At 41.7% G+C, this 24,236-nt stretch overlaps 4 gene segments (V, D, J or C); 2 read left to right on the forward strand and 2 right to left on the reverse strand.

Moving 5' to 3' along the window:
- The first annotated feature begins 1,702 nt into the window (after positions 1-1,702).
- On the forward strand, positions 1,703-2,847 carry LOC122543683. The segment is given in 2 exon segments: positions 1,703-1,754; positions 2,489-2,847. Coding segments are annotated over 2 exon segments (411 nt in total).
- A 7,054-nt stretch (positions 2,848-9,901) lies between these two features.
- On the forward strand, positions 9,902-10,816 carry LOC122543684. The segment is given in 2 exon segments: positions 9,902-9,962; positions 10,458-10,816. Coding segments are annotated over 2 exon segments (414 nt in total).
- Positions 10,817-14,735: 3,919 nt separating this feature from the next.
- On the reverse strand, positions 14,736-15,294 carry LOC122543685. The segment is given in 2 exon segments: positions 14,736-15,079; positions 15,236-15,294. Coding segments are annotated over 2 exon segments (396 nt in total).
- Positions 15,295-15,413: 119 nt separating this feature from the next.
- On the reverse strand, positions 15,414-17,051 carry LOC122543686. The segment is given in 3 exon segments: positions 15,414-15,526; positions 16,597-16,923; positions 17,006-17,051. Coding segments are annotated over 3 exon segments (486 nt in total).
- Positions 17,052-24,236: the final 7,185 nt, after the last annotated feature.

Raw genomic sequence — 24,236 nt, forward strand, 5'->3', positions numbered from 1 at the left:
AGGAAAGTAAAGCGGCCTTGCTTTTAAAATCATTCACATTTCATTAACAGTTGCACAATCCAGTCGTCTCAAAAATGAATCCACAAAGCAAATCATTCGATATCATCACATCCACTGAGTTGTTCATTTCCTTGTCAAACAACGTTCCTAGATATCCCGCCAGAGGAAGCTGTACTCTTACTCATTTAAACCCTTTATACCCTTCTTGCAGACTCTTTGTGCAATCCTAATCACTTGCCTTGCCATTTAGTTTTGTGTGTTTGCAAAGTATATTCTCTTCTGTCAAGAATATGCATAAGTGTGTACTCTGTTCTCTCGCCATTCCCATTCAGATCTTCAGAGAAACTGCATCATCATTTCTTCCTTCAAAAAAAAAGTATTTGAATTGCACAGCCAATTCTGGCATGCATCACTAACACTCCTTGAAAATGTGGCATTGAGCCGATTTATCTGGGTGCTGCAATGTATCTGGTATGGATACCGTGGATACATTTGCTACGGCACAATATAAAATTCAAGAAATGTCGATAAGTATGAATCTTATCAGAAAATGCAACAAAATCAATATTCCATTCTATAATTTAAGTAATTGAAAACGTAGACATTTTTTTTTAAAATGACATCATCATTTTGTGGAAAACCTCAAATACATTGACTCTAAGGCTGGGCTAAAGGAAGGTCTCAAAAGGTAAGAGAGCAGTTCTCTTAACTAGGGAACTCCTGTTCTGATACTCGAACAACATGGTTAAAAGTCACACAACACCAAGTTGTCAACCAATAGGTTTATTTGGAAGTTTCCGGAGCGCTGTTCCTCATCAGGTGGTTGTGGAGTATAAGTCTGTAAAACTCAGAATTTATAGCAAAATTTTACAGTGTGATGTCACTGAAATTATGTATTGAATAAAACCTGGATTGTTTGTTAAGTCTCTCATCTTTTAGAATGAACATGTTGCTTTCAGTTCTTTCTTACGTAAATTGCAGAATTTCTCTAAAGTTCCATTCTCAAGAGAACTTTAACAATTGATGTCATGTCGGCCCAGTTAATGCCGGCATGACACTAATTGTTAAAGTTCACTTGACAATACAACTTTAAAAATAAATAAGTGATTTACATATGAAAGAACTGAAACCAAAATATCTATTCTAAAAGATGAGGCTTAACAGACAATCCAGATTTTTTATTCAATACATAATTTCAGTTACATCACACTGAAAACGTTTGCTATAAACTCTGAGTCTTCCAATCCTATACTCCACAACCATCTGATGAAGGAGCAGCGCTTCAACAGCCAGTGGTTCCAAGTAAACCTGTTGGACTAGAACCTGGTGTAGTGTGATTTTTAACTTTGTACATCCCAGTCCAGCACCGCCACCTCCAAATTGAACAACATGAACTTCGCCTACGGACAAATAAAACTGCCAAATACCAATGTTGGTTCAAAGTCTTTCTAAAACCCCGCTGTCTGGTGAATAAATCCACTGTGTTCCTTTCTCATGCGGCCATCTGAAATGAAGTTCAAAGAGCTCGAAGCTGATTGGTTGAATCGAACAACAAAGGCGTTTGAAACTCATTGGTTGTCACCCGATGTCTTTGTCAATAATGAACCAATGGGCAGAGAACCGGAAAGGTTACCGATTCTTGACTAAAGCTATTTTAGCTTCAACCAGTTCTGCTGACATTCACTGTGATCTCTCTTCAACAATGTCGCCTGGAGCACTGTGTTTATTCCTCACAACTGCAGCTGTTCTAACGGGTAGGTTGGTAACTTGAGGATCTCTGAGTTTCAGATCCGCAGTGGCAATTACAGTTGTCCGAGCAGTTCCATCAACACAGAGGCAGCCATACATTCTCTCCAAGTGAAAATCATCATGTGGAGACAAACTTGTCCAACGCCATCACTGTTTGGGATGAGTTAGCAAAGGACCCCGAATGAAATACATTGTAAGAGTTAGGCTGGGAGTTAAGCAGGACTGGGTCCATTCAGATACTTTGATAGAGGTGAGATATTTAAACTCACCTACCGTCTGCAGTTTTCACTTCGGGATCGGGAACGAAATGGAAAATGACCTTATTAGACGGTGTGATCTGTTTACTGAAGGAGGTTTTATTAAATCTGTCAAAGCCCTTTACCAACACATCTGCTGAGTTGCATGAAATTAATTCCTGTTTATCTTCCCTAACGTATTTCTCAGTTTATTGTTCAAGGTGACAGGATGACAGTGGCACAAGCATACTGAAACGTTTTATGTAATTTCCTGGTTCTCCTGGAGTCTCTAACTTCAAGTGCTGATCTTGCTAATGTTGACCTTTGCGACATATTCTGTATGCCTGTCTAAGTTTGTTCTTCTCATCGTATGGTCTGTTCATCCTTCTTTACTATGATATGCCTATACCGCTTGTAAACAAAGCTTTTCACTGCACTGAGGTACGCATGCCAATAAGTCCATCAATTAACCAATCAAATAAATCGATCAATCAATTTTACAGGACTTTGTCGAGGAGATTCTGTCTCACAGACGATGGCTTCGATCGTAGTGAATGAGGGAGACAGTGTCTCGATGTTCTGTAATTATACCACAACAAGCAATGCTCCTCACCTGTTCTGGTATCGTCAACATTCCAGTGGCTCCGTGGAATTTCTGCTACGGAGAAGCAAATTTGGCGGGAACACAGAAAGTTTTGAAGGAGACCGGTTATCCTCAGAGCTCGACCATGTGAACCACACCATCTACCTGAAAGTGGTGAAAACAGAACTGTCAGACTCTGCAATGTATTACTGCGCACTGAGCCCCACTGAGACTCAGAACTGGACTGACCCTGTACAAAAACTGCCAGAGAGTCACTGAACATGACAGTGTGTCAGGCAAACGGTGAGATCAGGAGTGGATCTGAAATTGTACCCGAATTCGCGGTGATATCTGATATTTTTCATTTGAATACATAACTTTATTCGTTGTATATATATTATTGCAATAATCTAAAGCTGCCAGTTTCATGAATGAAAAGTGAATACATGATTTTTTTGCCCTTGAAATGTACCAAGGCATTCCACGTTTACAGCGATGAGCGATGTAGAAAATGCATCTAACAAAATTCAAAACATTTAGTTGGCGAAACAGTAGTCGTTCACGTGATTCTGATGGGTCACCTGACTCTCTGGAGCAACCTGAATAACTTCAAACATTTAGTGGGATTTTGAGTACTGCCGCTGCAGCTGCATGTCAGGAGTTTCAAAATAACGAAGGACAGAATCGTTCGTCAGGACTTCGCAGGCTTGCTTTTGGATACCAACCAAAGAGTGGGATTTAACTCCGATCTGAACAACACTAACCAAACAAACACACTCAATAACGGCTGATTGATGAGTCAAGGTCACCAGTCAAAGTCTCAGTCTCATGTGGTTTCTACTTCCTGGGCTGTCTAGAAATCAGCATTTCTCACACGGCACCTAAACTTATTGATTGTTTCCCAATCGTTCACATCTGATTATGTCAATTGTATAAGGACTGGAGGTGTCCTCCCCTCCCTCTGGCGACATTTAAGAGAAACAGAATACTATTGTGACCACAAATTGCTTTGCAGATGGTGAAGGTGATCTGCCTCTTGGACTGCTGAACTCCTTCAGATGGAAGGACACTCACAGTGCGATGAGCAAGGGAGTTCCACAATTTTGATTCAGCTACAGTGAAAGAGGATATTCAAGGTGAGTTGGTGATTTATTTTCAGAGAAAGTCACAGGTGGTATTGTAATCCCGACGTTTGGAATTTTCAAATTGACTTAGTTTATTCGTGAATATATAACTCTTCTAGGATTCTGTTCATCTAATGGTCTGGACACTTAACAGCGACTGCAGTGAGATTTTCCTTGTGGGTCAGTAAACAAATGGACTGACACTGATTCAAAAAATGGGGGTTGTTGGAAAAGCTTGGCAGGTCTGGTGGCATTGTGAAGAGAAATTAAAGTTTACATTTTGGGTCCCGTACCCCTTCCTCAGAAATGAAACAACATTTTCAATGCAACCCCTGTTTGAAGACGTCGCTTGACACGGTCCACCTGCGTCACCGCACACTGCCCTTAAACCAGCTGCTGAGGAGTTGAGACTGTCCCACATCTCATGCTGAAATGCGCCTCTGCCAAGTAAGTTTGGAGAAAAATGCAATGTTTTTGTTGAGGTTCGTCCTGAGCAGCTCCATACAGTCTGCAGTCCGTTCCCTGGGACACACATTCTTATAGGCATCAACTGCATCTTGACGACCATCAAAATATTGAAAGGCAATCTTTGATCTGCCCGAGCCTTGATCGTCTACCAGAACAAGGAGTTCAGCCCGATCGAGTGTTGCAGGTTGATATATTCCAATGACCTGGACTGCATGATGAGGTCTGCATTAAAGCTTGGGTCAGCCACTGCCAAGACACAGTGGGGAAAGACCACCGTCTGAGGTCTTCCTGCTCAAGGTAAATGGCGGTCCATTCAATTATTGGATTGTCCACGTGTTCCCAGTGTATGGAAATAGTATTGTATGTGCAAGAGAGGTCTTTGGTTTTGTGTATAATCAAATTCGAACGTTCTATGTGTTTACTTGATATGCAACTGTGTAGAAATGAACAGTTTTTGGTTCAATGTATATGCATAAAGAGATCTGTTTTAAGAATAAACTATGTGTTTGAAATCAAAAGAGGTTTACCGAGGTGTGATTATTGCTTGTTGAAAGGTTCACCCATTACCCTGAGATGGCAACTACAAATAAAGTCAAAAGTGTGGCACTGGAAAAGCACAACAGGTCAGGCAGATCAGGAGAGTCGACGTTTCGAGCTTAAGCTCTTCATCAGGACTGATGCAGTCCTCACTTTCTCCCTGGCTTGATGTAAAGTCAATCATAGCAATTTTCGAAGGTGTCTGCAAAGACTGCTTTGTTTTCGCCAAACAAAGATGAAATTTAATCTCAAAGTGCTGCCACTGCGTCGGAATGACATGATGATATAGTAGTTGAGAAATATACAAGAAAATGAGAAACAGCTACAGAACTTCAAAAGATATGGCAATATCTGTCAAAAGAGAAATAGTGTTACCTTTTCGAATCTGATATGACTCCACTTTAGAACGTTTCGTTCGAGTGATGTGTTCACAGCTACTGTGACCATGGTTGAGAGAAGGCACTGTTAACCCCAATGTTCTCCATGCGACTGAGGTGCGTTGGTGAAAATTGATTCTGTATAATCTGATCTCCCAACATTCACTGTGTAGGTGCAAACTGAAAGCCAACTGCGTTACAGTGACAATCCCAATTTTATTGTTTCTTTCACCACTCTAATTTGTCCGCTTCTGCAATGGGTGCATTTTGCTCTTCAGATCTAACCCGAACTTCGAATGAAATATATCCCAGTCCAACCGCTCTAGAAATATTTAATTCAAAGGATCACAGAGTTGTGATATGAAATATCAATTTAGAGTGGGCACTGAAGCTTGCCCAGTGAAAGTCCAAACTATTGCATTAACCTGACTACAGAGCTCTCAATGTTAAAGACATTTACATGCAATAGGATCAAATATCCACGATATTAGCTGGCGCCATGACATTGATATCAAGACAGGGAGCTTACGAACTAGCACTAGTACAACAATAATCTATGGCACAGGAATAGTGAGCTGCAGGTTCCTGGAATAGCTAATGGATGATCAAAAAACAGACCGAGGACAAAAATCAAATTGAAGAACATCAGGAAGAATGACGGAATTGCTTTTTGATACTGGATGAATCACATAGCATTGATCTAAGTCAAGATTCTGCTGTCATTTTATTCTGTGTCGCACGGATTTCTGAAGCTGATGTTTCCTGGCTACTGGCATTGTACCTCCTTCCCTGGCTGGAGCACAATGCCAGATATTTCTGACAGCAATTCTATTGCAATAACTTTCATTTGCACAATGACATAAATCTTTAATCGCATGTTTGGAATTTATTCAAATGTATTCTGCATAAAGTGAGGACGTAGGTCTTTCTCGGATGCGGCAGCCATTGTCCTGTGTCTGTTAATGATTCTGTTTTATTTGAACTTGGCTCATTCCGATATAAAGGCCTGTCTGTTGCACTACACTCCTTATGTCCCTACCATCCATCATGAAACTCTTGATTTGAATTGACTTTCCAAAATGCAAGACGTCATACTTAACTATATCAGGTTCCATTTGCTATTTCTGGCCCAGTTCCCCAGCGGATCAAGTTCCTGCTGCTATTTCCGATAACCTCCTTCACTGTGCATGATACCTCCGATTTTAGTGTCATCTTCAAACTTTGTGCTCATGCCTTGTACAATCTCATTCAAACCACTGATATCAGAACATTGGATAGCTGTTTTAAAATGGATGCATTCAAAACGTTAACCCCTCATTCTATTACGTCATGAGTATTCGAAAATATTCCTTGAAAAATTCCCAATCTGAGGCCTTTTAAAAGAATGTGACACTTTTTGAAACATCTTCCGCTTCAATTCGACAGTGGATGGTGGAACGATATGATCTTATTCAGAACACAGCAACAAGCAATGAACTTTGACACTGTATTTGACACATACACACACACACGTGCACACCAACAGACAAAGATAAAAACAGACACACACACACAAAGACATGCACATGAACACACAGAAATACATCTTTGTAGCCAAATAAAATTACACATATACACAGACAGCAACAAACATAAATAGATGTGCACACAGAAATACACATAGAAAGACACACATCAACACCCAGAGGCACGCACGCACACACAAAAGCACAAACCTTATGTTCAGCACGTCCCCTGCTCGCTTTCATTTTTCCCGCTATCTGTTGCTCCACTTCTGTCAGCATTTAGAACAGAGAACTCAGAACATTGCAGCGCAGTACAAGCCCTTCAGCCCTCGATGTTGCATTGACCTGTGAAACCAATCTGAAGCTCATCTAACCTATGCTATTCCGTTCTCATCCATATGTCTAACCAGTGACCATTTATATGACCTTAAGGTTGGAGGGTCTACTACTGTTGCAGGCAGCGCGTTCCACGCACCTTTTACTCTCTTAGTGAAGAAACTACCACTGATGTCTGTCCTTTATCTGTCTTTCCTCAGTTTAAAGCCATGTCCCGTCATCCTCGCCATCGCGATCCGAAGAAGAAGTTCTCACTGTCCACCCTATCTAACCATCTGTTTATCTTCTATGTCTCAATTAAGTACCTCTCATCCTTCTTATTTCTAACGAAAATAGCCTCAAGTCTCTCAGCCTTTCCTCATAAGACCTCGCCTCCATAACAGGCAACATCCAAATAAATCTCGCCTGAACTCTTTCCAAAGCTTCCACATCCTTCCTATAATACAGTGACCAGAACAGTATGCAATACTCCAAGTGCAGCCGTACCGTTCAGGTTCAATTGATGAAGCACCAGCATAATAAATGCACAGCATCTTCCAATAGAAGGCGATTTCAGAGATGCTTGCCTGGTTTTGGGCAGACCCCATCAGAGACAGGTGGGTGAAGGTGTGCGTTTGTAAATGTGTTTGCGTGTGTGTGTGTGTGCTCATGTATGTGTATGCATGTAAGAGAGGGGTTGATATCAGAAAGATCACCCTTGCGGGCCATAACACAATGAGTTACTAATGTTGTTCTTCCAGTTAGTACAGTGCACAGAATGGTAACACATGCTCTTATCGCATCACGCTGAAGTGACACGCCTCTTCAAATCACAGGCCAAGATTTTAGGATTAATATTGAGATCTTTTGCTTGTTTCAATAAGGCTGATCAAAATTTGGAATACAGTTTCAGTTGCAATACGTGAAGAAAATACCCTGAAATCGTTGGGTGCTGCATTTGAAATAAAAACGTACAGGGTATCACAGGCAACAGGTTTTTTGGGGTGGTGGGGTGTATATTTTTGTTTTCATTCACCTGAAGTCAATTCTGGTGAGAAAGTTTCCGTCACAATTTCCGGACATTACCACTAGAGGGCAGGGTGATTATGTGACATATATTGAATGTGAGGGCGGAGTGATATTACACACAACTTATTCCGCAACTTCGAAAGAAGGCAGCACTGAGGTTGACACGAAAACAGCGTTTTTTGAGTCGTTAACTCCTTTTTTTTCAACAAACTCTGTGGACTTAACGTTTCATGTAACGTGATGATGTCTCAAACTTTCCGAGTTCTTTTCATGCTTTCCTCTCTGATCCACATAGTAGAAACTGGAGAAGATGAAGTAGTGCAACTTGCTCAATGGACAGTTGTCAAGGAGGCAGAAAACGCTTCCATGGAGTGCTCCATAGCAACGGCATCTGGCAGAGTGCATTGGTACAGACAATTCCCGAACCAGCCAGCCCAGCATCTGGTGATAGCCAAAACAGAAGCTAATCAACGTGAGAGAATCTCCGCTTCAATCAGTACAGACTACAAACACAGTGTCCTAAGTGTGAGAGACACCAGACTTAATGACACCGCCATCTATCTCTGCGCCAATGGGGGCACAGTGTTACAAACAGAGGGAGAGTCTGAACAAAAACGTACACCGCGTGGGAAGGCCGCAGTGCTGAGTATTAATGATATTATTCAAAGGCTCTATCATTCGATGTTAAGGGGAATGTGGTAACAAAAAAGAAATGCAGCCGAGCAAGATGCAAAGAGTGCAAGAAGTGCAGAGAATTGGAAATCTGGGCGGCGACGTATGCTTACATGAGTGAAAGATGGGAGAAAGAGCAGAAATAAAGGAATAATACATGTAGAAGATAGAATGGTGATAAACCATTGAAAGATAAATGGAAAAATAACAAGTATCATGCATAGGTGTTAGAAATTAGACCATTTTAAGTCGTAAATCAACCGTGAAGTAAAGTAAAGAGGCCTTTCTTTGAACATCATTCACATTTCAACAACAGTTACATAATTCAGTCGTCTAAATATCCAATCTTACGATATTATCCCATCAAAAAATTGTTCATTTCCGTGTGGTGCAACGTTCTTTGATACCCCCTCTAGTGAAAGCTGTAGTCCCACTCACTTAAACTCTTTATGTCCTTCTCGCAGACACTTTGTGCCATCCTCAACACTTGCCTTGCCATTTAGTTTTGTGTCTTTGACAAAATGCATTCTCTTCTGTCAGGATTTCTATTAATATGTACCTCTGCTCTGTCACCATTCCCATTCAGACTTTCAGAGAAATGTGTCATCATGTCTTCCTTCAAAAATACTATAGTATTTGGCTGCTGCAGGCCACTCTGGCATGCATCATTAATGCACCTTGAGAATATGGCAGTAAACCATTTTGTCCAGGTGCTGCAATGTGTCCGGTGTAGATACCGCGGATACATTGCGATGGCGCAACGTAAAATTAAAGAAATGTCGATAGCCATGAATCTTGCCAGAAAATCGACATTCCACTCAACTGTTTAAGTAATTGAAAATGCACTTTTTTTAAAAAAATGGACATCATCACTGTATTTAAAAAGCTCAAACACACTGACCCTCAGCCTGGGCGAAAGGAAGTTTCCAAAACGCCAGAGAGAAGTTCTCTAAACTGCAGAACTCTATTTTCTGACACTCGAACAGCGTGGACTGTGTTCCTTCTCTGACTTCGCCGACAGAGAGCTAAAACTGCCAAATGTCATTATTGGCTCATAATCTATGTAAGACCCCATTGTCAGGCTAATAAGTACACGGTGTTCCTTTCACTTGCGGCCATCTGAAATGAAGTTCAAGGAGCTTAAAGCTGATTGTTGGAATTGATGAACAAAGGCGTTTGACACTCATTGGTTGTCACCTCATGCCTCTGTCAACAATGAACCAATGGGCAGAGATCCGGAAATGTTAGCAATTCTTGACTAAAATTATTTTAGCTTCGATCTGCTCACATTCACTGTAATCTCTCGTCAACAATGACGCCGCCTGGAGCAGTGAGTTCATTCCTCACAGCTGCAGCTGTTCTAACGGGTAGGTTGATAAGTTGAGGATCATTTTGTTTCAGTTTTCCCTTCAGGATCAGGAACGAAATGGAAAATGACCTTGTTAGGCGGTGAGACCTGTGTACTGAAGGAGGTTTTATTTAATCTCGCAAAGCCCTTTACCAATACAGCTGCCGAGTTGCATGAAATTAATGTTTGTTTATCTTTCCTAACTTATTTCGCAGGTTATTATTCAAGGTGACAGGATGACTGTGGCATAAGAATAATGAAGTGTTTTCTGTAATTTATGGATTCTCCTGTAGTCTTTAACTTCAAGTGCTGATCTTGCTAATGCTGACATTTGCGACATAACCTGTATGCCTTTGTCTAAGTTTGTTCGTCTCATTCTATGATCTGTATATACTTCTTTGCTATGATCGGCCTATACCGCTGGTAAAGAAAGGTTTTCAGTGCACTGAGGTACACATGACACATATAGTCCATCAATTAACCAATCAAGTAAATCGATCAATCAATTTTGCAGGTCTTTGTCGAGGAGATTCTGTCTCACAAACACCGGCTTCGATCGCAGTGATTGAGGGGGACAATGTCCAGTTTTTCTGTAATTATACGACAACAGACAATACTCCTTACCTTTTCTGGTACCACCAACATTCCAGTGATTCCATGGAGTTTCTGCTCCGGAGAAGCAAATTTGAAGCGAACGCAGAAAGGTTTCAAGGAGACCGGTTTTCCTCAGAGCTCGACCATGTGAACCACACCATAAACCTGAAAGTGGTGAAAACAGAACTGGCAGACTCTGCAATGTATTACTGCGCACTGAGCCCCACGGAGATTCGGAACTGGGCCGACCCTTTACAAAAACTGTCAGGGAGTCACTGAACATGACAGTGTGTCAGGCAAACGGTGAGATCAGGAGTGGATCTGAAATTGTACCCGAATTCGCGGAAAATCTGATACTTTTTCACTTGAATACATGACTTTATTGGTTATAAATATATTATTGAAATAAACTAAAGCTGTCAGTTTAGTGAATGAAAAGTGAATACATGATTCCGTGCCTTTTGAAATGTTCCTAAGCGTTCCACGTTTACTGCAATGAGCGATGTAGAAAATGCAGCAACTAGTTACGTCCACCAAAATCCAAACCATTTGGTGAGGGAAACAATGATCGGTCACATGATTCTGATCGGCCACGTGCATCGCTGGACCAACCTGAACAACATCAAACATTTTGTGTTGTATTAAGGTTTTCCTCTGCAGCTGCATGCTAACAGTTTCAAAGTAGTGAGAAACAGATGCGTAGACCCAGAATAACGCAGGCTTGCTTTCAAATACCAACAGTAAGTGGGATGCAACTCCGATCTGAACAACACGCACCGAATAGCACACTCAATAACGGCTAATTAATGAGGCAAAGTGACCATTGGAGGTCTTATTCGCATATGGTTTCTGCTTGCTGGGCTGTCTGGGAATGAACATTCTTCACCAAACACCTAAGTTTGCTAATTGTTCCCAATCGTTCCCATCTGATTATGTCAATTGTATAAGGACGAGAGTCCTTATACAATTGACATTTAAGAGAAACAGAATACGAGTATGACCACAAATTGCATTGGAGAAGATGAAGGTGATCTGCCTCTTGGACTGCTGAACTCCTTGAGATGGAAGGAAACTCACAGTGCTGTTAGCAAGGGAGTTCAAGAATTTTGACTCAGCAACTGTGAAAGAATAAGTACTGTTCGAGGTAAAATGGTGACTGAATTTGAGAGAAAGTTACAGATGGTATTGTAAGCCAAACGGAAGGAATTTTCGAATCGATTTAGTTAATTCTTGGAGGTATGCCTCCTCCAGGATTCTGTTCATCCTACAGTCTGGACACTTATCAGTGACTGCAGGGGGTTTCACTTGGGGTCATTAAACTAACGGACTGATACTGGTACAAAAACGGGGTGTGCTGGAAAAGCTCAGCAGGTCTGGTGGCATCTGTGAAGATAAATTAAAGTTTACGTTTTGTGTCCTGTGCCCCTTCCTCAGACTTGAGACAACATTTTCAATACAACCCTTATTTGAAGACATCGCTTGGCTTGTGGTTATGAAGGGCACGACCGTGCATGCATGGTCCGCCTGTGTCACCACACACTGCCGTTGAACTGGCTGCCGAGAGTTTGAGACTGGCACATATCTCCTGCTGCAATGTGCCTTTGCCAAGTGAGAGTGGAAGAAAATGCAATAATTTTGCTCAGGCTCGTCCTGAGCAGCTCCATGTACACTACGGTCTGTTGCCTCGGACACAAACCTTTATATCAACTGTATCTTGAGGACCATCAAAACATTGAAATACACTCTTTGGTCTGCCCGAGCCTTTTTCGTCGTCCAGAAAAAGGAATTGACCCCGATAGAGTGTTACGGATTAAGATATTCCAATGACCAGGATTACATGCTGAGGTCCGCATTAAAGATTGGGGCAGCTACTGCCAAGACACGGTGGGGGAAAGACCACCGTCTGACGTCATCCTGCTGAAGGTAAATGGGGATCAATTCAGTTATTGGACTCTCCTATAGTGTGTCAACTATATATAAATAGTACTGTTGCATGTGCAACAGAGGTCTTTGGTTTGTATATAATCAAACCCGAACGTTCTGTGTGTTTACTTGATATGCAACTGTGCAGAACTGAACGTATTTTTTCGTTCAATGTATATGCACAAAGAGATCAGTTTTATGAATAAAATATATTTTTGAAATTAAAAAACGTTTAACCGAGGCGTGATTAATGCTTATTGAAAAGTTCACCCAATACACTGATGTGGCGACATGAACCAAAGTCAAAAGTATGGCACTGGAAAAACACAGCAGGTCAACCAGATCAGGAGAGTCAACGTTTCGAGGTTAAGCTCTTCATCAGGAATGATGCAGTCCTCACTTTCTCCCCCGACTTGAAGTAAAGTCAATCATAGCAACGTTCGAAGATCTCTGCAAAGACTGCTTCATATTCACAAAAAAAGTGAATTTAAATCATAAAGTGCTACCACTGCGGAGGAATGGCACGATGATGTAATCGTTGAGAAATGTGAAATACAATCAGTAACGATAGAAGCTACAGAGCTTCAGCAAATCTTGCAATATCTGTCAAAAGAAAGTAGTATTAACGTTTTGAGTCTGATATGAATCCTCTTCAAAACGTTTCCTTCGAGTGTTCTCAGTTTTGCTGCAATGGTTGAGAGAACACATCATTAACACCAACGTTCTCCATGCTACTGAAGTGCATTGGTGCAAATTAATTCCATATAATCTGATCTCCAATCTTCACTATGTAGGTGAAACTGAAAGCCAGAGGCGTGACATTGACAATCTCAATTTTACTGTTCCCCTCATCATTCTAAACTGTTCGCTTCTGAAATGGCTGCATTTTGCTCTTTCAGGTCTATCCCCAACTTCGAGCGGAATATATCCCAGTCCAACCATTCTAGAAATATTTCATTCAAAGTATTGAGTACAGGAGTTGGGGGGTCATGTTGCGGCTTTACATGACATTGGTTAGGCTGTTGGAATATTGCCTGCAATTCTGGTCTCCTTCCTATCGGAAAGACGTTGCGAAATGTGAAAGGGTTCAGCAAAGATTTACAACGATGTTGCCAGGGTTGGAGAATTTGAGCTATAGGAAGAGGCTGATCAGGCTGGGGCTTTTTTCCCTGGAGCGTCAGAGGCTCCAGGTGACCTTATAGATGATTACACAATTATGAGGGACATGGATAGGATAAATAGGCAAAGTTTTTTTTTCCCCTGGGGTCGGGGAGTCCAGAATTAGAAGGCATAGGTTTAGGGCGACAGGGGAAAGATACAAAAAAGACCAAAAGGGCAACTTTTTCACACAGAGGGTGGTACGTGTATGGAATGAGCTTCCAGAGGAAGTGGTGGAGGCTGGTACAATTGCAACATTTAAGAGGCATTTGGATGGGTATATGAACAGGAAGGGTTTGGAAGGATATGGACTGGGTGCTGGCAGGTGGGACTAGATTGGGTTGGGATATCTGGTCAGCATGGACGGTTCAGACTGAAGGGTCTGTTTCCATGTTGTACATCTCTATGGCTCTAAATAGTTGCAGTATGTAATAGCAATTTACATTGGGCACTGAAGCATGTCCAGTGACAGTCCAAATAATTGTAGTAACTAGAGTGTACATCTTTCATTGTTAAAGACATTTATATACATTAGGATCAAGGATCGACAATATTAAATGGTGCTGTGACATTATTATCAAGACAGGAAGCTAATGAACAAACATTAGTTCGGCAATAACCTGTTGCACAGGAGAAGTGAGCTGCAGGTTCCTGGAATAGCTAATGGAAGATCAAAAACCAGACCGAGGACAAAAGCCAAATTGAAACATATCAGGAAGAATGATAGGATTGCTTTTGGATCTTGGACGCATCACACAACATTGATCGAAGTCAAGTTTCTGTTGTCATTTTATTCTGTGCCGCACATAGTTCAGAATCTGATCTTTCATGATTTCTGGTGTGCACCTCCTTCACTGGCGAGAGCACAGTACTTATATTGCAAACCCTTTCATTTGCACAATGGCATAAATTCTCTGAAGGCATATTTGCTTTTTACTCAAATGTATTCAGCATAAATTGAGGAGAGAGATCCTTCACGGATGCTGTACCCATTGAACACTCTGTCTTAATTATTTCGTTTTATATTAACTTTGCTCATTCTGGTATACAGGTAGGAAGTAAATGTTACTCTCGACTCGACGAGCCACACTTTGCACTTTGTTCCATTGGGGCGCTGTTATTGTACGAGGCTCAGCCTAGTTCCTGCCACTGTGTCTCTCAGTCCACAGTAATATACTGCGCTGTCAGACACCTGCAGCTCATAGATGGAAAAATTCCCCTTATTTTTTGACTTGTCCAAAGATGCAGAAAATCGATCGGACACCCCTTCTCCTCTGATGATACTTCCAAAGTTGTCAACGTAGATTAAGAATGTTGGAGTTTTTCCTGGGTCCTGACGGTACAGTTGCAAAGTATACGTGCTATATGTAGTGGAATATCTGAAGTGAATCGTTACTGAATCTCTTTCAAATTGTGTAACTGTAACAGGCTTCTGTGAGATCGAATCGGCACAAGTAACACCTGTGCAAATATAGAAAGAAAGTGACATCAAAATGACGATCACTATGAATGTTAACGAGTCAACGCCTATACTGTAATAGAGGAAAACACAGATAAATCGAAGTTTGCTATATACAGTTTACCGAGAAGGGAATATTTTACAACTCAGAAACTTGCCTGTTAAGAGCGTTGCAGTAGTGAGAAATGAGTAAATAGTAAGAGTCGACATGTTTGCGGAGCAGATGGCGGGTGAGCTCAAAGAGAATTGAAGTTGATTCTTTTGAGCTGGCAGTCAATGGTGTGTCATATCCGGTCTCGCTGCCGAATGGTTCACCTCTGTCAGAATCACCACGTATCACCCAATCGGCCAGCAGCCGCTGTACTCTCCAGTCCATGACGTCAGCGTGTTGACTGCATGAAATCCACTGGGAAATAGGGGACGCCGTTTGCTCCGTCCAACCTGCTCCACTAATGAACAATATGGTGTTTGATTCATATAATTTCCAAATTCTGGCAGCCTTCTCAAATCTCATCTGTCTTTTTCATGCATCAATCTACCAATATCGAACCAAAATGTCCTCCACCCCAGATCAAGAAATACTTGCTGATCACTGTACAAAGCTGATGGTAGCACTAACTTCAATTCACCTCTTTAACAAAGTCCGTCCTTGTCACTAATGGTAAATATTTAATACTGATTGAATTCAAGAGCAGGGAGGTTCTGCTGCAATTGTGCAAGGTGTTGTGAGTCCATACCGGGAGTATTGTGCGCAGTTCTGGACTCCTTACCTGAGGATGAATATACTGGTTTTGTAGGCGCTGCAGAGGATGTTCGTCAGAATGATTGTGCGGGTGAGGAAGGTTACTGGAGGAGGAGACGTTGATCCGCCTGAGACTGCACTCGCTCGAATTTAGAAGAATGAGAAGCGACCTTGTGGAACGTATAAAATTATGAAAGGTGTGCATGAAAGATGGAGACAAGTTATGTCCGCTGGTGGTGAGACTAGGACGAGAGGACATGGCCTCAAGATTACTGAGAGTGTAGGGTAGTGTAAAGGGAGGAACTGCATTTCCTGGAGACAGTGGGATTCCCTGCCAATGGAAACAGTACAAGAAGCTTCATTAAATTAATTCAAGACACGTTTGAATGAGTTTTTGCATGTTCAGGAAAATAAGGGTTATGGGGACAGTGCAGGTCGGAGTAGCCAAGGCAGTGGATAGATCGTAATGAATGGCGGAGCGGGTTCGACGGGAGAAATGGACATCTCCAGCTTCTATTACTTTGTGCCATCGGCTCCAGAAAACGAGACCTGCTTATTCATCACCAGCAACTGGCACAGCGATATAAGAAGTTGTCATGTAGAAAAGCACACAATGTGAATTGCAGAAAGAGAGATTTTGGGACCATTGATGTTTGTTCTCTCGTTTCCAATGTCTTGTCAGTTGACAATCCAGCGACATATCAGAAATGTGGCCTAGGATGCAGCTAGGGAATGGAGGCTCATGTGTGTGTCTGGCTAGTTTTTGTACGGACTGACTGCAACTCTTTATCAGCGTGAGACTCAGCGCACAGTGGTAGACGGCAGAATCAGATACATGAGCAACAGTGATATTTAAGGGAAATATTTTCTGCTTTTTGTCCAGAGAAGAAGAGAACCTGTCAGAAAAAGCTGGAGACGTTTGTCCTTCTTCCTTGTTGAATCTTTTCAGCAAATATCCAGGAGCTTCCCCAGGATATTGGATGTACCAAAAGAGCACTGCAGGAGGGGACTGTGCTGAGTAATTACAGTTGAGGATTACAGTCTCTCCTTCTTGAACCGCTTTTTCAAGTGGATCCTGGGAAACTGAATCTTGGCCGCTCGCACCTGCAACAGAAATAATGAAGTTGTCAAAAATTTGAAGGTCGAACTGGTGAAGCGCATCTTGACGATTTTAGGTCAAACTTACCTGTCACCACTGTCATCATTATCAGTGAAGCACATAAAAAGCACATATTTCAGGTTCGGCACTTTTCAGAATGTTTTGACCGTCTGATCTTCCATGAGGGACTGAACCGCGATCAGAATCAATCTTCACTTTCTGGACAAGTGAGACATTTGTTCCCTTGATCCAATTGGCTGGTTTCTTGATATGACGTCACCCGTCATATAATAAAGGACAGACGACAGCTGACTCTCTCTAATCTCTTCCCTGGCTGTCTTGCTCACCCTGATACTCTTTCCCATGCATTCAGCCATTAGATCTCCTTCCGTTATTGCACTTTCCTTTCTGCAGCGATCGATCGGCCACGCTTCAGAGAGATAGATCTTTCCCTGCAGCTAAGATAAAAGGTGAAATAATTCAAAATTATTTTATTACTCAGGTATCAGTCAATGTGTACAGTCATGATCCATAGTTAATTGTTACTGTGTGAAGCTCAGCGGGGAAATGACAAGCAGTTACCTTTCTCGAAACTGAGTTGTGGTACCAGTGCGGCTCATTGTGTTTTGACAGTTTGCTGACTTTAAACAGAAACAATTTTCATCCCATGAATTTTAAAAGTTTCAACGCATCAAACACTCCACCAACCAGATTTCAGATTATATCAGTTTTCAAAGATACTTGGGCAGTCAATCTGGAAATTCTAGAAGTGAGAATTGATTAAGTTACTTGCCGTAGACATCTTCACACGATCGTGATGAATTGCAACAGGATGACGGCATTTACCCTTTTGAACCGTTTTTGCAAAACAATTTGATGCATCCAAAACACGCACGCACACACACACACACAGAGGCAATATGGAGAACGACAAATTCATCACTGAAGGTCGGACAGAATGCGTTGATCAGCAGGAGATGTGCTTGGGCACCAATAACCTTAGGCCATGTGACTTCATAAGATGTGGAGACAATACCGAGGATTGTGAGAGGGGTTGAGTCTGGGTTGGTAACTTTTCAGAGGGTGGTGTGGATTTGTTGAGTCATATGGAGGGATTTGCACACTGCAGGGATTCCATGACATCTATAAAAAGAGTAGCGTCCTAGACCAGTGCTGTGGATCTGAAGTCACAGAATAGCCAGACCAGGTGAGGACAGAGGATGCTCTGAAGCACATTATTGAATTACATCTATCAATTGACAATGATTGCATGGTCATTGTTCGACTCTCGCATGCAGATGTTCTATTTTACTCAATTCAAATTTTATCATCTGCTTTGGTGGGATTCGAATCCCGTTTCCCAGAACATTAACTGATTCTCTGCAATAATCATCTAGCTATAGTACTAATAGGTTAACTAGTCCCACGTTTGTGAACTTTCTCCAAAGCTTTCCTTTTCAAAGATACTTTCCATTTCCTTTTGAAAGTTCCCATTGAAGGTGTCTTGATCATCATTTCAGGTAATGCATTCCAGCTCATTTTAACTCGTTAGAAGGAATGAGGCATATCTCAAACTTCAGTGTGTGGGATGCACATAGAAGAAAACGTGGAAGTTCTTGGGTACAATGCAGTCCTTCTTCACTTAGTATTCAAACAATTATCATTATGAAGAAACTTTACAGATCCATTCCACCTGCAATTTTACTACAGATTTTAAGCAATCACTTTCAGATGTGCTTTTGCATATAAAGCAGGAAGGTAATACAAACAGGTTCATATGTTGGAGAATTGTCAAGTGTCATTTTCAAACTGGAAAGTTAAAGCTGCCACTTTACTTTAAGTCAGGAACAATTCACAAACACAACCGTCTATGTGTTTCAGATCTCCAGCATTCACAATTATGTTTCATATTATGAATGTGAACGCAGCCTTCTGAGAAAGGAATTTTAACACATAGGGAAGTTTGACAAACATTCACAGCAGGGAGATACGATGGTCAACCTGTCCGTGGTCATGGATTCTATTGATCACCTCCTAGACAGACACAAAGACGATATTGTCAACGAGGAACCATGAATATGTGAGGACTGTGGCAAAGGATTCAATTACCCATCCTAGCTGGAAATCCATTGACGAAATCTATGGGAGATGAATTTCTGGAGCTCGCTCTGAACCTTTCTGAAGCAAAACGTTGAAGCACCAATTACAATCAGCTTGTTTTAGGAATAGCATTGGTTGAAGTCAGAGAAAAAATAATAAGGTTGAACCTGCCACACAGTGTGTTTGAGTTCTTCTATACAGCAAAATAACTGTGAGTCGTCTCTTATAGAAAATGATATACGTTTATTGGACAAAATTAACGTGAGAACTACAAGCAAATGAAATATCACAACGACCTATCTTCTGCTTTAATTTAACTTTGTATGCTCGTATACCACCGCACGCAAAGTTGGCCAGGCTCAATGTGGTGATGATTTCCTTTTCTTCAGATGGTCTTAAAGGTGCATTCCCTTTCGGTGGTTATTCTCGAGTTACCATCCTGAGTGGGGTTTTGTGGTGACTGCTCTCCTTCCGAGGATTCGCGCCCTTTTGGGCGGATTTTGAGGATCTGCCAACGGATTCATCAGGTTCGATTAGCCTGATTGGTCAGAACCAGGCACTTGTTTTCACGTTGATGGTAGGGTCGCCCTTAGGCGTCCAATACGGTAGTTGTTGGGTGCACGTAACCTCCATCCAAATAAGGGTGCTAGGTGCCTCTCTGTTTAGCGAAAGACTCACTGCTCCCAATTGTCCCGAGGGTGAAATTCCATTATCCTATCCAAATCCAACTTCAGTTGTGTATTGCAGTGTCTGCAGCTGTCAGGTTTGTTTGCAAACCGGCTATGGGCAGCTGCAGCGTGTATGGATTCTGCATCATGTGGATTAGCACTGTCACTTTAGTCAAGGCTTAGTTCGATTTCCCAGCACGCTTTAATCATTGTTAATCTTTTGTAACTCCATGTTAAGTGTATTAGTGTCATCATAAGTTCATTATTTCAGGTGGCGCTTCTGGCCGCAGTCACCTTGCTTATCAGACGTCCTGTTGAATAGAGTTCATAATGTCGTGCAATTTTTAATCAAGATTCAAAGTGACATCATTCATACTGGAAATAGAGTCTCAAACCTGAGAAATGAAAACTATGAAAACTGGAATGGCAAATTGTTTATGATGGATTGCCAAAATACACAAAATAATTTACAAGTAAACAGGCTGTACAGAGTGATTGAAGAGGTATTATATGATCCGTAATTATTATTTGTTCCTCAAAAACAGCGATGTGCAGCTGGAAAAATAAATCAGCTATGGCTAGCGAAATTTTGAAGACATGTATACTGTATGGCTTGCAAGGCTGCAAAAAAGTGAGAAGCCAAATGATTGAAAGCAATCTAGATTTCAATAAATGAATGACCAAAAGACTGATTAAATGGCATCTCAGAAGAATCATAAATATGAAATGTATAAGTTGCTTAAATAGATGAAATGCAGAAAAGCAGTAAAACATGCTGGATTTTCACCGAGGTCATCAGGTCCAATATTCACTGCCTTATCACTAATGCACAGTTGCAGAAATGTGGCCGCAGAATGCACTACAGTAATTCGCCAAGTGTCCTGCAAAAGAACATTCCCATGCCCTCACCACCTAGAAAGACAAAGAGGTGAGATACAAAGGAACACTTCAGGCCACACTCGGTCGTTAATTAGACCTAAGTCACATGCTTTCATGATCACTTGGCAAAGACCCTGGAACACTCTTGCTTACAACAATGTGGGTGCCCCAACTCAGCAAGTAAGGCAAATATTGAAGAAGGCAGGTCCCACCACCTCCTCCCCAGCAGATCGGTTTGGTCAAAGCTTCTGTCCTTGGTTCTCTGTGCTCCAAGTGATACAGTGCTACCCCCTGCTGGCGGCTACATGCCATTGCACAGGCAGAGTGGAAAACGTCTTTGGGGATGATGTCAGAGGAATGACAGCAACGCACTGCATTGTTCAAACGGACAACATCATCTGCTCTCACACTTAGACATTGTGGGAATGACAGAGTTGATCAGTGTGAATCATTGTGTGCCACCTTCAGCAAACGAATGTGCCTGGAAAAGACAGGCTAAGAAGCAGCATGTCCTCCAACCAGAAGTGTCAACACAGCGAACACTGTGAACAGGCGACATTAAAATGCCAGCCCAGTTTTCCCTGTCACCTGCAACACAAATATTTTGTATGCTTGGTTTCTCTGCATTCAAGGAATACAGGGTAGTAGTTGTCAAGACAGTAAGAGTTGCTACCGATTGATTTATATATGATGAGTTCATAATTGTTTACCTGCATCTGGAATATATTTATTTGAAATCAATACTAATTTATGTTAAGTACAGAAGCCTGGGCCGGGCTGTCTGCTAATTTGGGACTAAAGCACAGGTAAATCTGGAATTTTGTGAACTTTGATAAATTCTTTAACTTTTGCGATACCTCCAAGAACTGCAGGTCTTGCTGTTATCCAGGCATTCCAATCATCAAACTGTACTGACAAATGTAATTACTGATGTTTCTTCTGTCGTGGGAGATTTAGCTCTAGATCTGTATTTGCATCATTATCCCTGACAATTAAATCAGATTCCCAATTTCATAAATACACTGACTACGCTTCAAAACGTTGGATTTTGAACGATGCTCCAGCGCCAGAACGTATTATCCTGCTGCATGAAAAGTATTTTGAAAGTTTCCATCCCACAGTTACGGTGAAGACATTCAGAATCAGTTGGAGACATCTCTCGATAAAGACCACTGCCTATTGAGGAAGGACATTCCCAAGTCTCACAATGCTCTGACAGGTAAGTTATCCCTCGTCTCTGATTAAATGGATGGAGTCATAGAGTCCTACAATATGGAACAGGCTCTCTGTCTCAAATGTCCGAAGCCATCAGTCGACTCTAATACCTTTTCCCTACACTTGACCCATACCTTTTCTAATCCTTTCCTATCCATTGACTTTTCTAAATGCCTTTTAAAAGTTGCTAATGTAGCCACCTCAACCACCTCCGCTGGCATTTCATTCCACATGAGTACTACAGTCTGTGTTAAAAACGTTGGCCCTTCGATTCCTTTGCTTCTTTCCCCTTAAATTAATGCCACTTAGTTCTTGATTCCCCAACCCTGGGACAAAAGACAGTGAATTCAAACCATCCATGTCTCTTATAGTCTTGTACACCTTCATACGTTCCACACTCCCCACTCCCGTTCCACTCAATCTCCTACACTCTAAAGATAAATGTCCTAGTTTTTCCAACCTTTCCTTGTTAATCAGACTATTGAGTCCAGGGAATATGCTTGTAAATTTCTTCTGCACTCTTTCTATTTTAATAAATACTTCGTACAGCAAGGTGACCAAACTAAGCACAATACCCCAAATGCAGCCTCACCAACGTCATGTACAATTTGAACATTATTCCCAATTTCCCTGACTGAAGAAGGCTAGTGTGCCGAAACCATTTTCACTGTCCTGTCTAACTGTGACTTTCAGAGAACAGTGCACCTGAACACCAAGGTCTGTCTGTTGCACTACACTCCTTAAGGCCATACCATCCAGCATGAAGTTCTTGCTTTGAATTGACTTTTCAAAATGCAAGACGTCACACTTGTCTATATCAAATTCCATTTGCGATTGCTGGCCCACTTCCCCAGCTGATCAAGGTCCTGCTGCAATTTCTGACAACGTTCTTCACTGTCCATGAAAGTTCCGATGTGAGTGTCATCTACAAACTTACTGTTAATGCCTTGTACATTCTCATCCTAATCATTTATATCAGAACATTGGATAGTGTTTAACAATGGATGAGTTTAAACTATAAACCCTAGTTCTAGTACGCCATGAATAGTAAAAAGTAGCCCTTGAATAATTTCCTATCTGAGCCCTCTTAAAAGAATGTGATGGTTTTTGAAATGCCTGCTTCGACAGCCGGTGGTAGAACGATATGATCTTATTCAGAAGACAGCAACAAGCAGAGAACGTCGACACTGTTATATTTTCAACATCAAGCCAGAAGTAATTTCCTTCACACACTGAGATGGACACATCCATTCACACGCAAGTGCACGCACACACACACACACACACACGCACAAAGATAAATACAGACACACACAGAAGTAAACACAAACAAATGCATGCTCATGAACACACAGAAATATATTGGTTGCCACATAAAAACACACATATACACAGGCAGCAACATACATAAATAGATGCGCAGTCAGAAAAACACATCTAAAGACATACACAGACACCCAGAGGCACGCACACAAAAGCACAAACCTGAAATTTAGCAAGTTCCCTGCTCCCTTTCATTTTGCACTCTATCTGTCGCTCCACTTCTGTCCACAATTAGAACATAGAACATTCCAGCGTAGTGCAGGTCCTTCGGCCCTCGATGTTGCGCCGACCTGTGAAACCAATTTGAAGCACGTCGAACCTACGTTATCCCGTTCTCGTCCACATGCCTCTGCAATGACCATTTAAATGCCCTTAAAGTTGGCGAGTCTACTCCTGTTGCAGGAAGTGCGTTCCACGCCCCTCCTACTCTCTTCGTAAAGAAATTACCTCGGATTTCTGTTCGATACCTATCACTCCTCAGTTTAAAGCCATGTCCCGTCGTGCTAGCCATCGCCATCTGAGGAAAAAGGCTCTCACTGTCCACCCTATCTAACCCTCTGATTATCTTCTATGTCTCAATTAATTCATCTCTCAACCTTCTTCTCTCCGATGAAAATAGCCTCAAGTTCTTCATGCTATCCAGGTACGACCTCCCATCCATAACAGGCAACATCCCAGTAAACCTCCTCTGAACTCTTTCCAAAGCTTCTACATCCTTCCTAATGTGGTGACCAGAACTGTACGCAATACTCCAAGTGCGGCTGCACCATTTAGTTTTAACTTCTGAAGTATTAGCATAATGAATGGACAGCATCTTCCAATAGAATGAGATTTCAGAGATACTTGCCTGGTTTTGGGCAGACCCCATCACAGAGAGGGTGAATGTGTGTGTGTGTGTGTGTGTGTGTGTGTGTGCGTGGTGCGTGCGCGCGTGCGTGCGTGCAAGTTTACGTGATTGCACATGAGAGAGGGGTTGATTTCAGAAAGATCACCCTTGAGGAGCATAACAATATGAGTTACCAATGTAGCTCTTCCTTTTAGTATGGTGCACGGAATGGAAATAATTGTTCATATTGCATTACACTGAGGAGACGTGCTGCTTCAAATCACAGGCCAAAATTTAGGAATTAATG

This window comes from Chiloscyllium plagiosum, chromosome 44 (assembly GCF_004010195.1).
Source record: "Chiloscyllium plagiosum isolate BGI_BamShark_2017 chromosome 44, ASM401019v2, whole genome shotgun sequence".
Classification (NCBI taxonomy): domain Eukaryota; kingdom Metazoa; phylum Chordata; class Chondrichthyes; order Orectolobiformes; family Hemiscylliidae; genus Chiloscyllium; species Chiloscyllium plagiosum.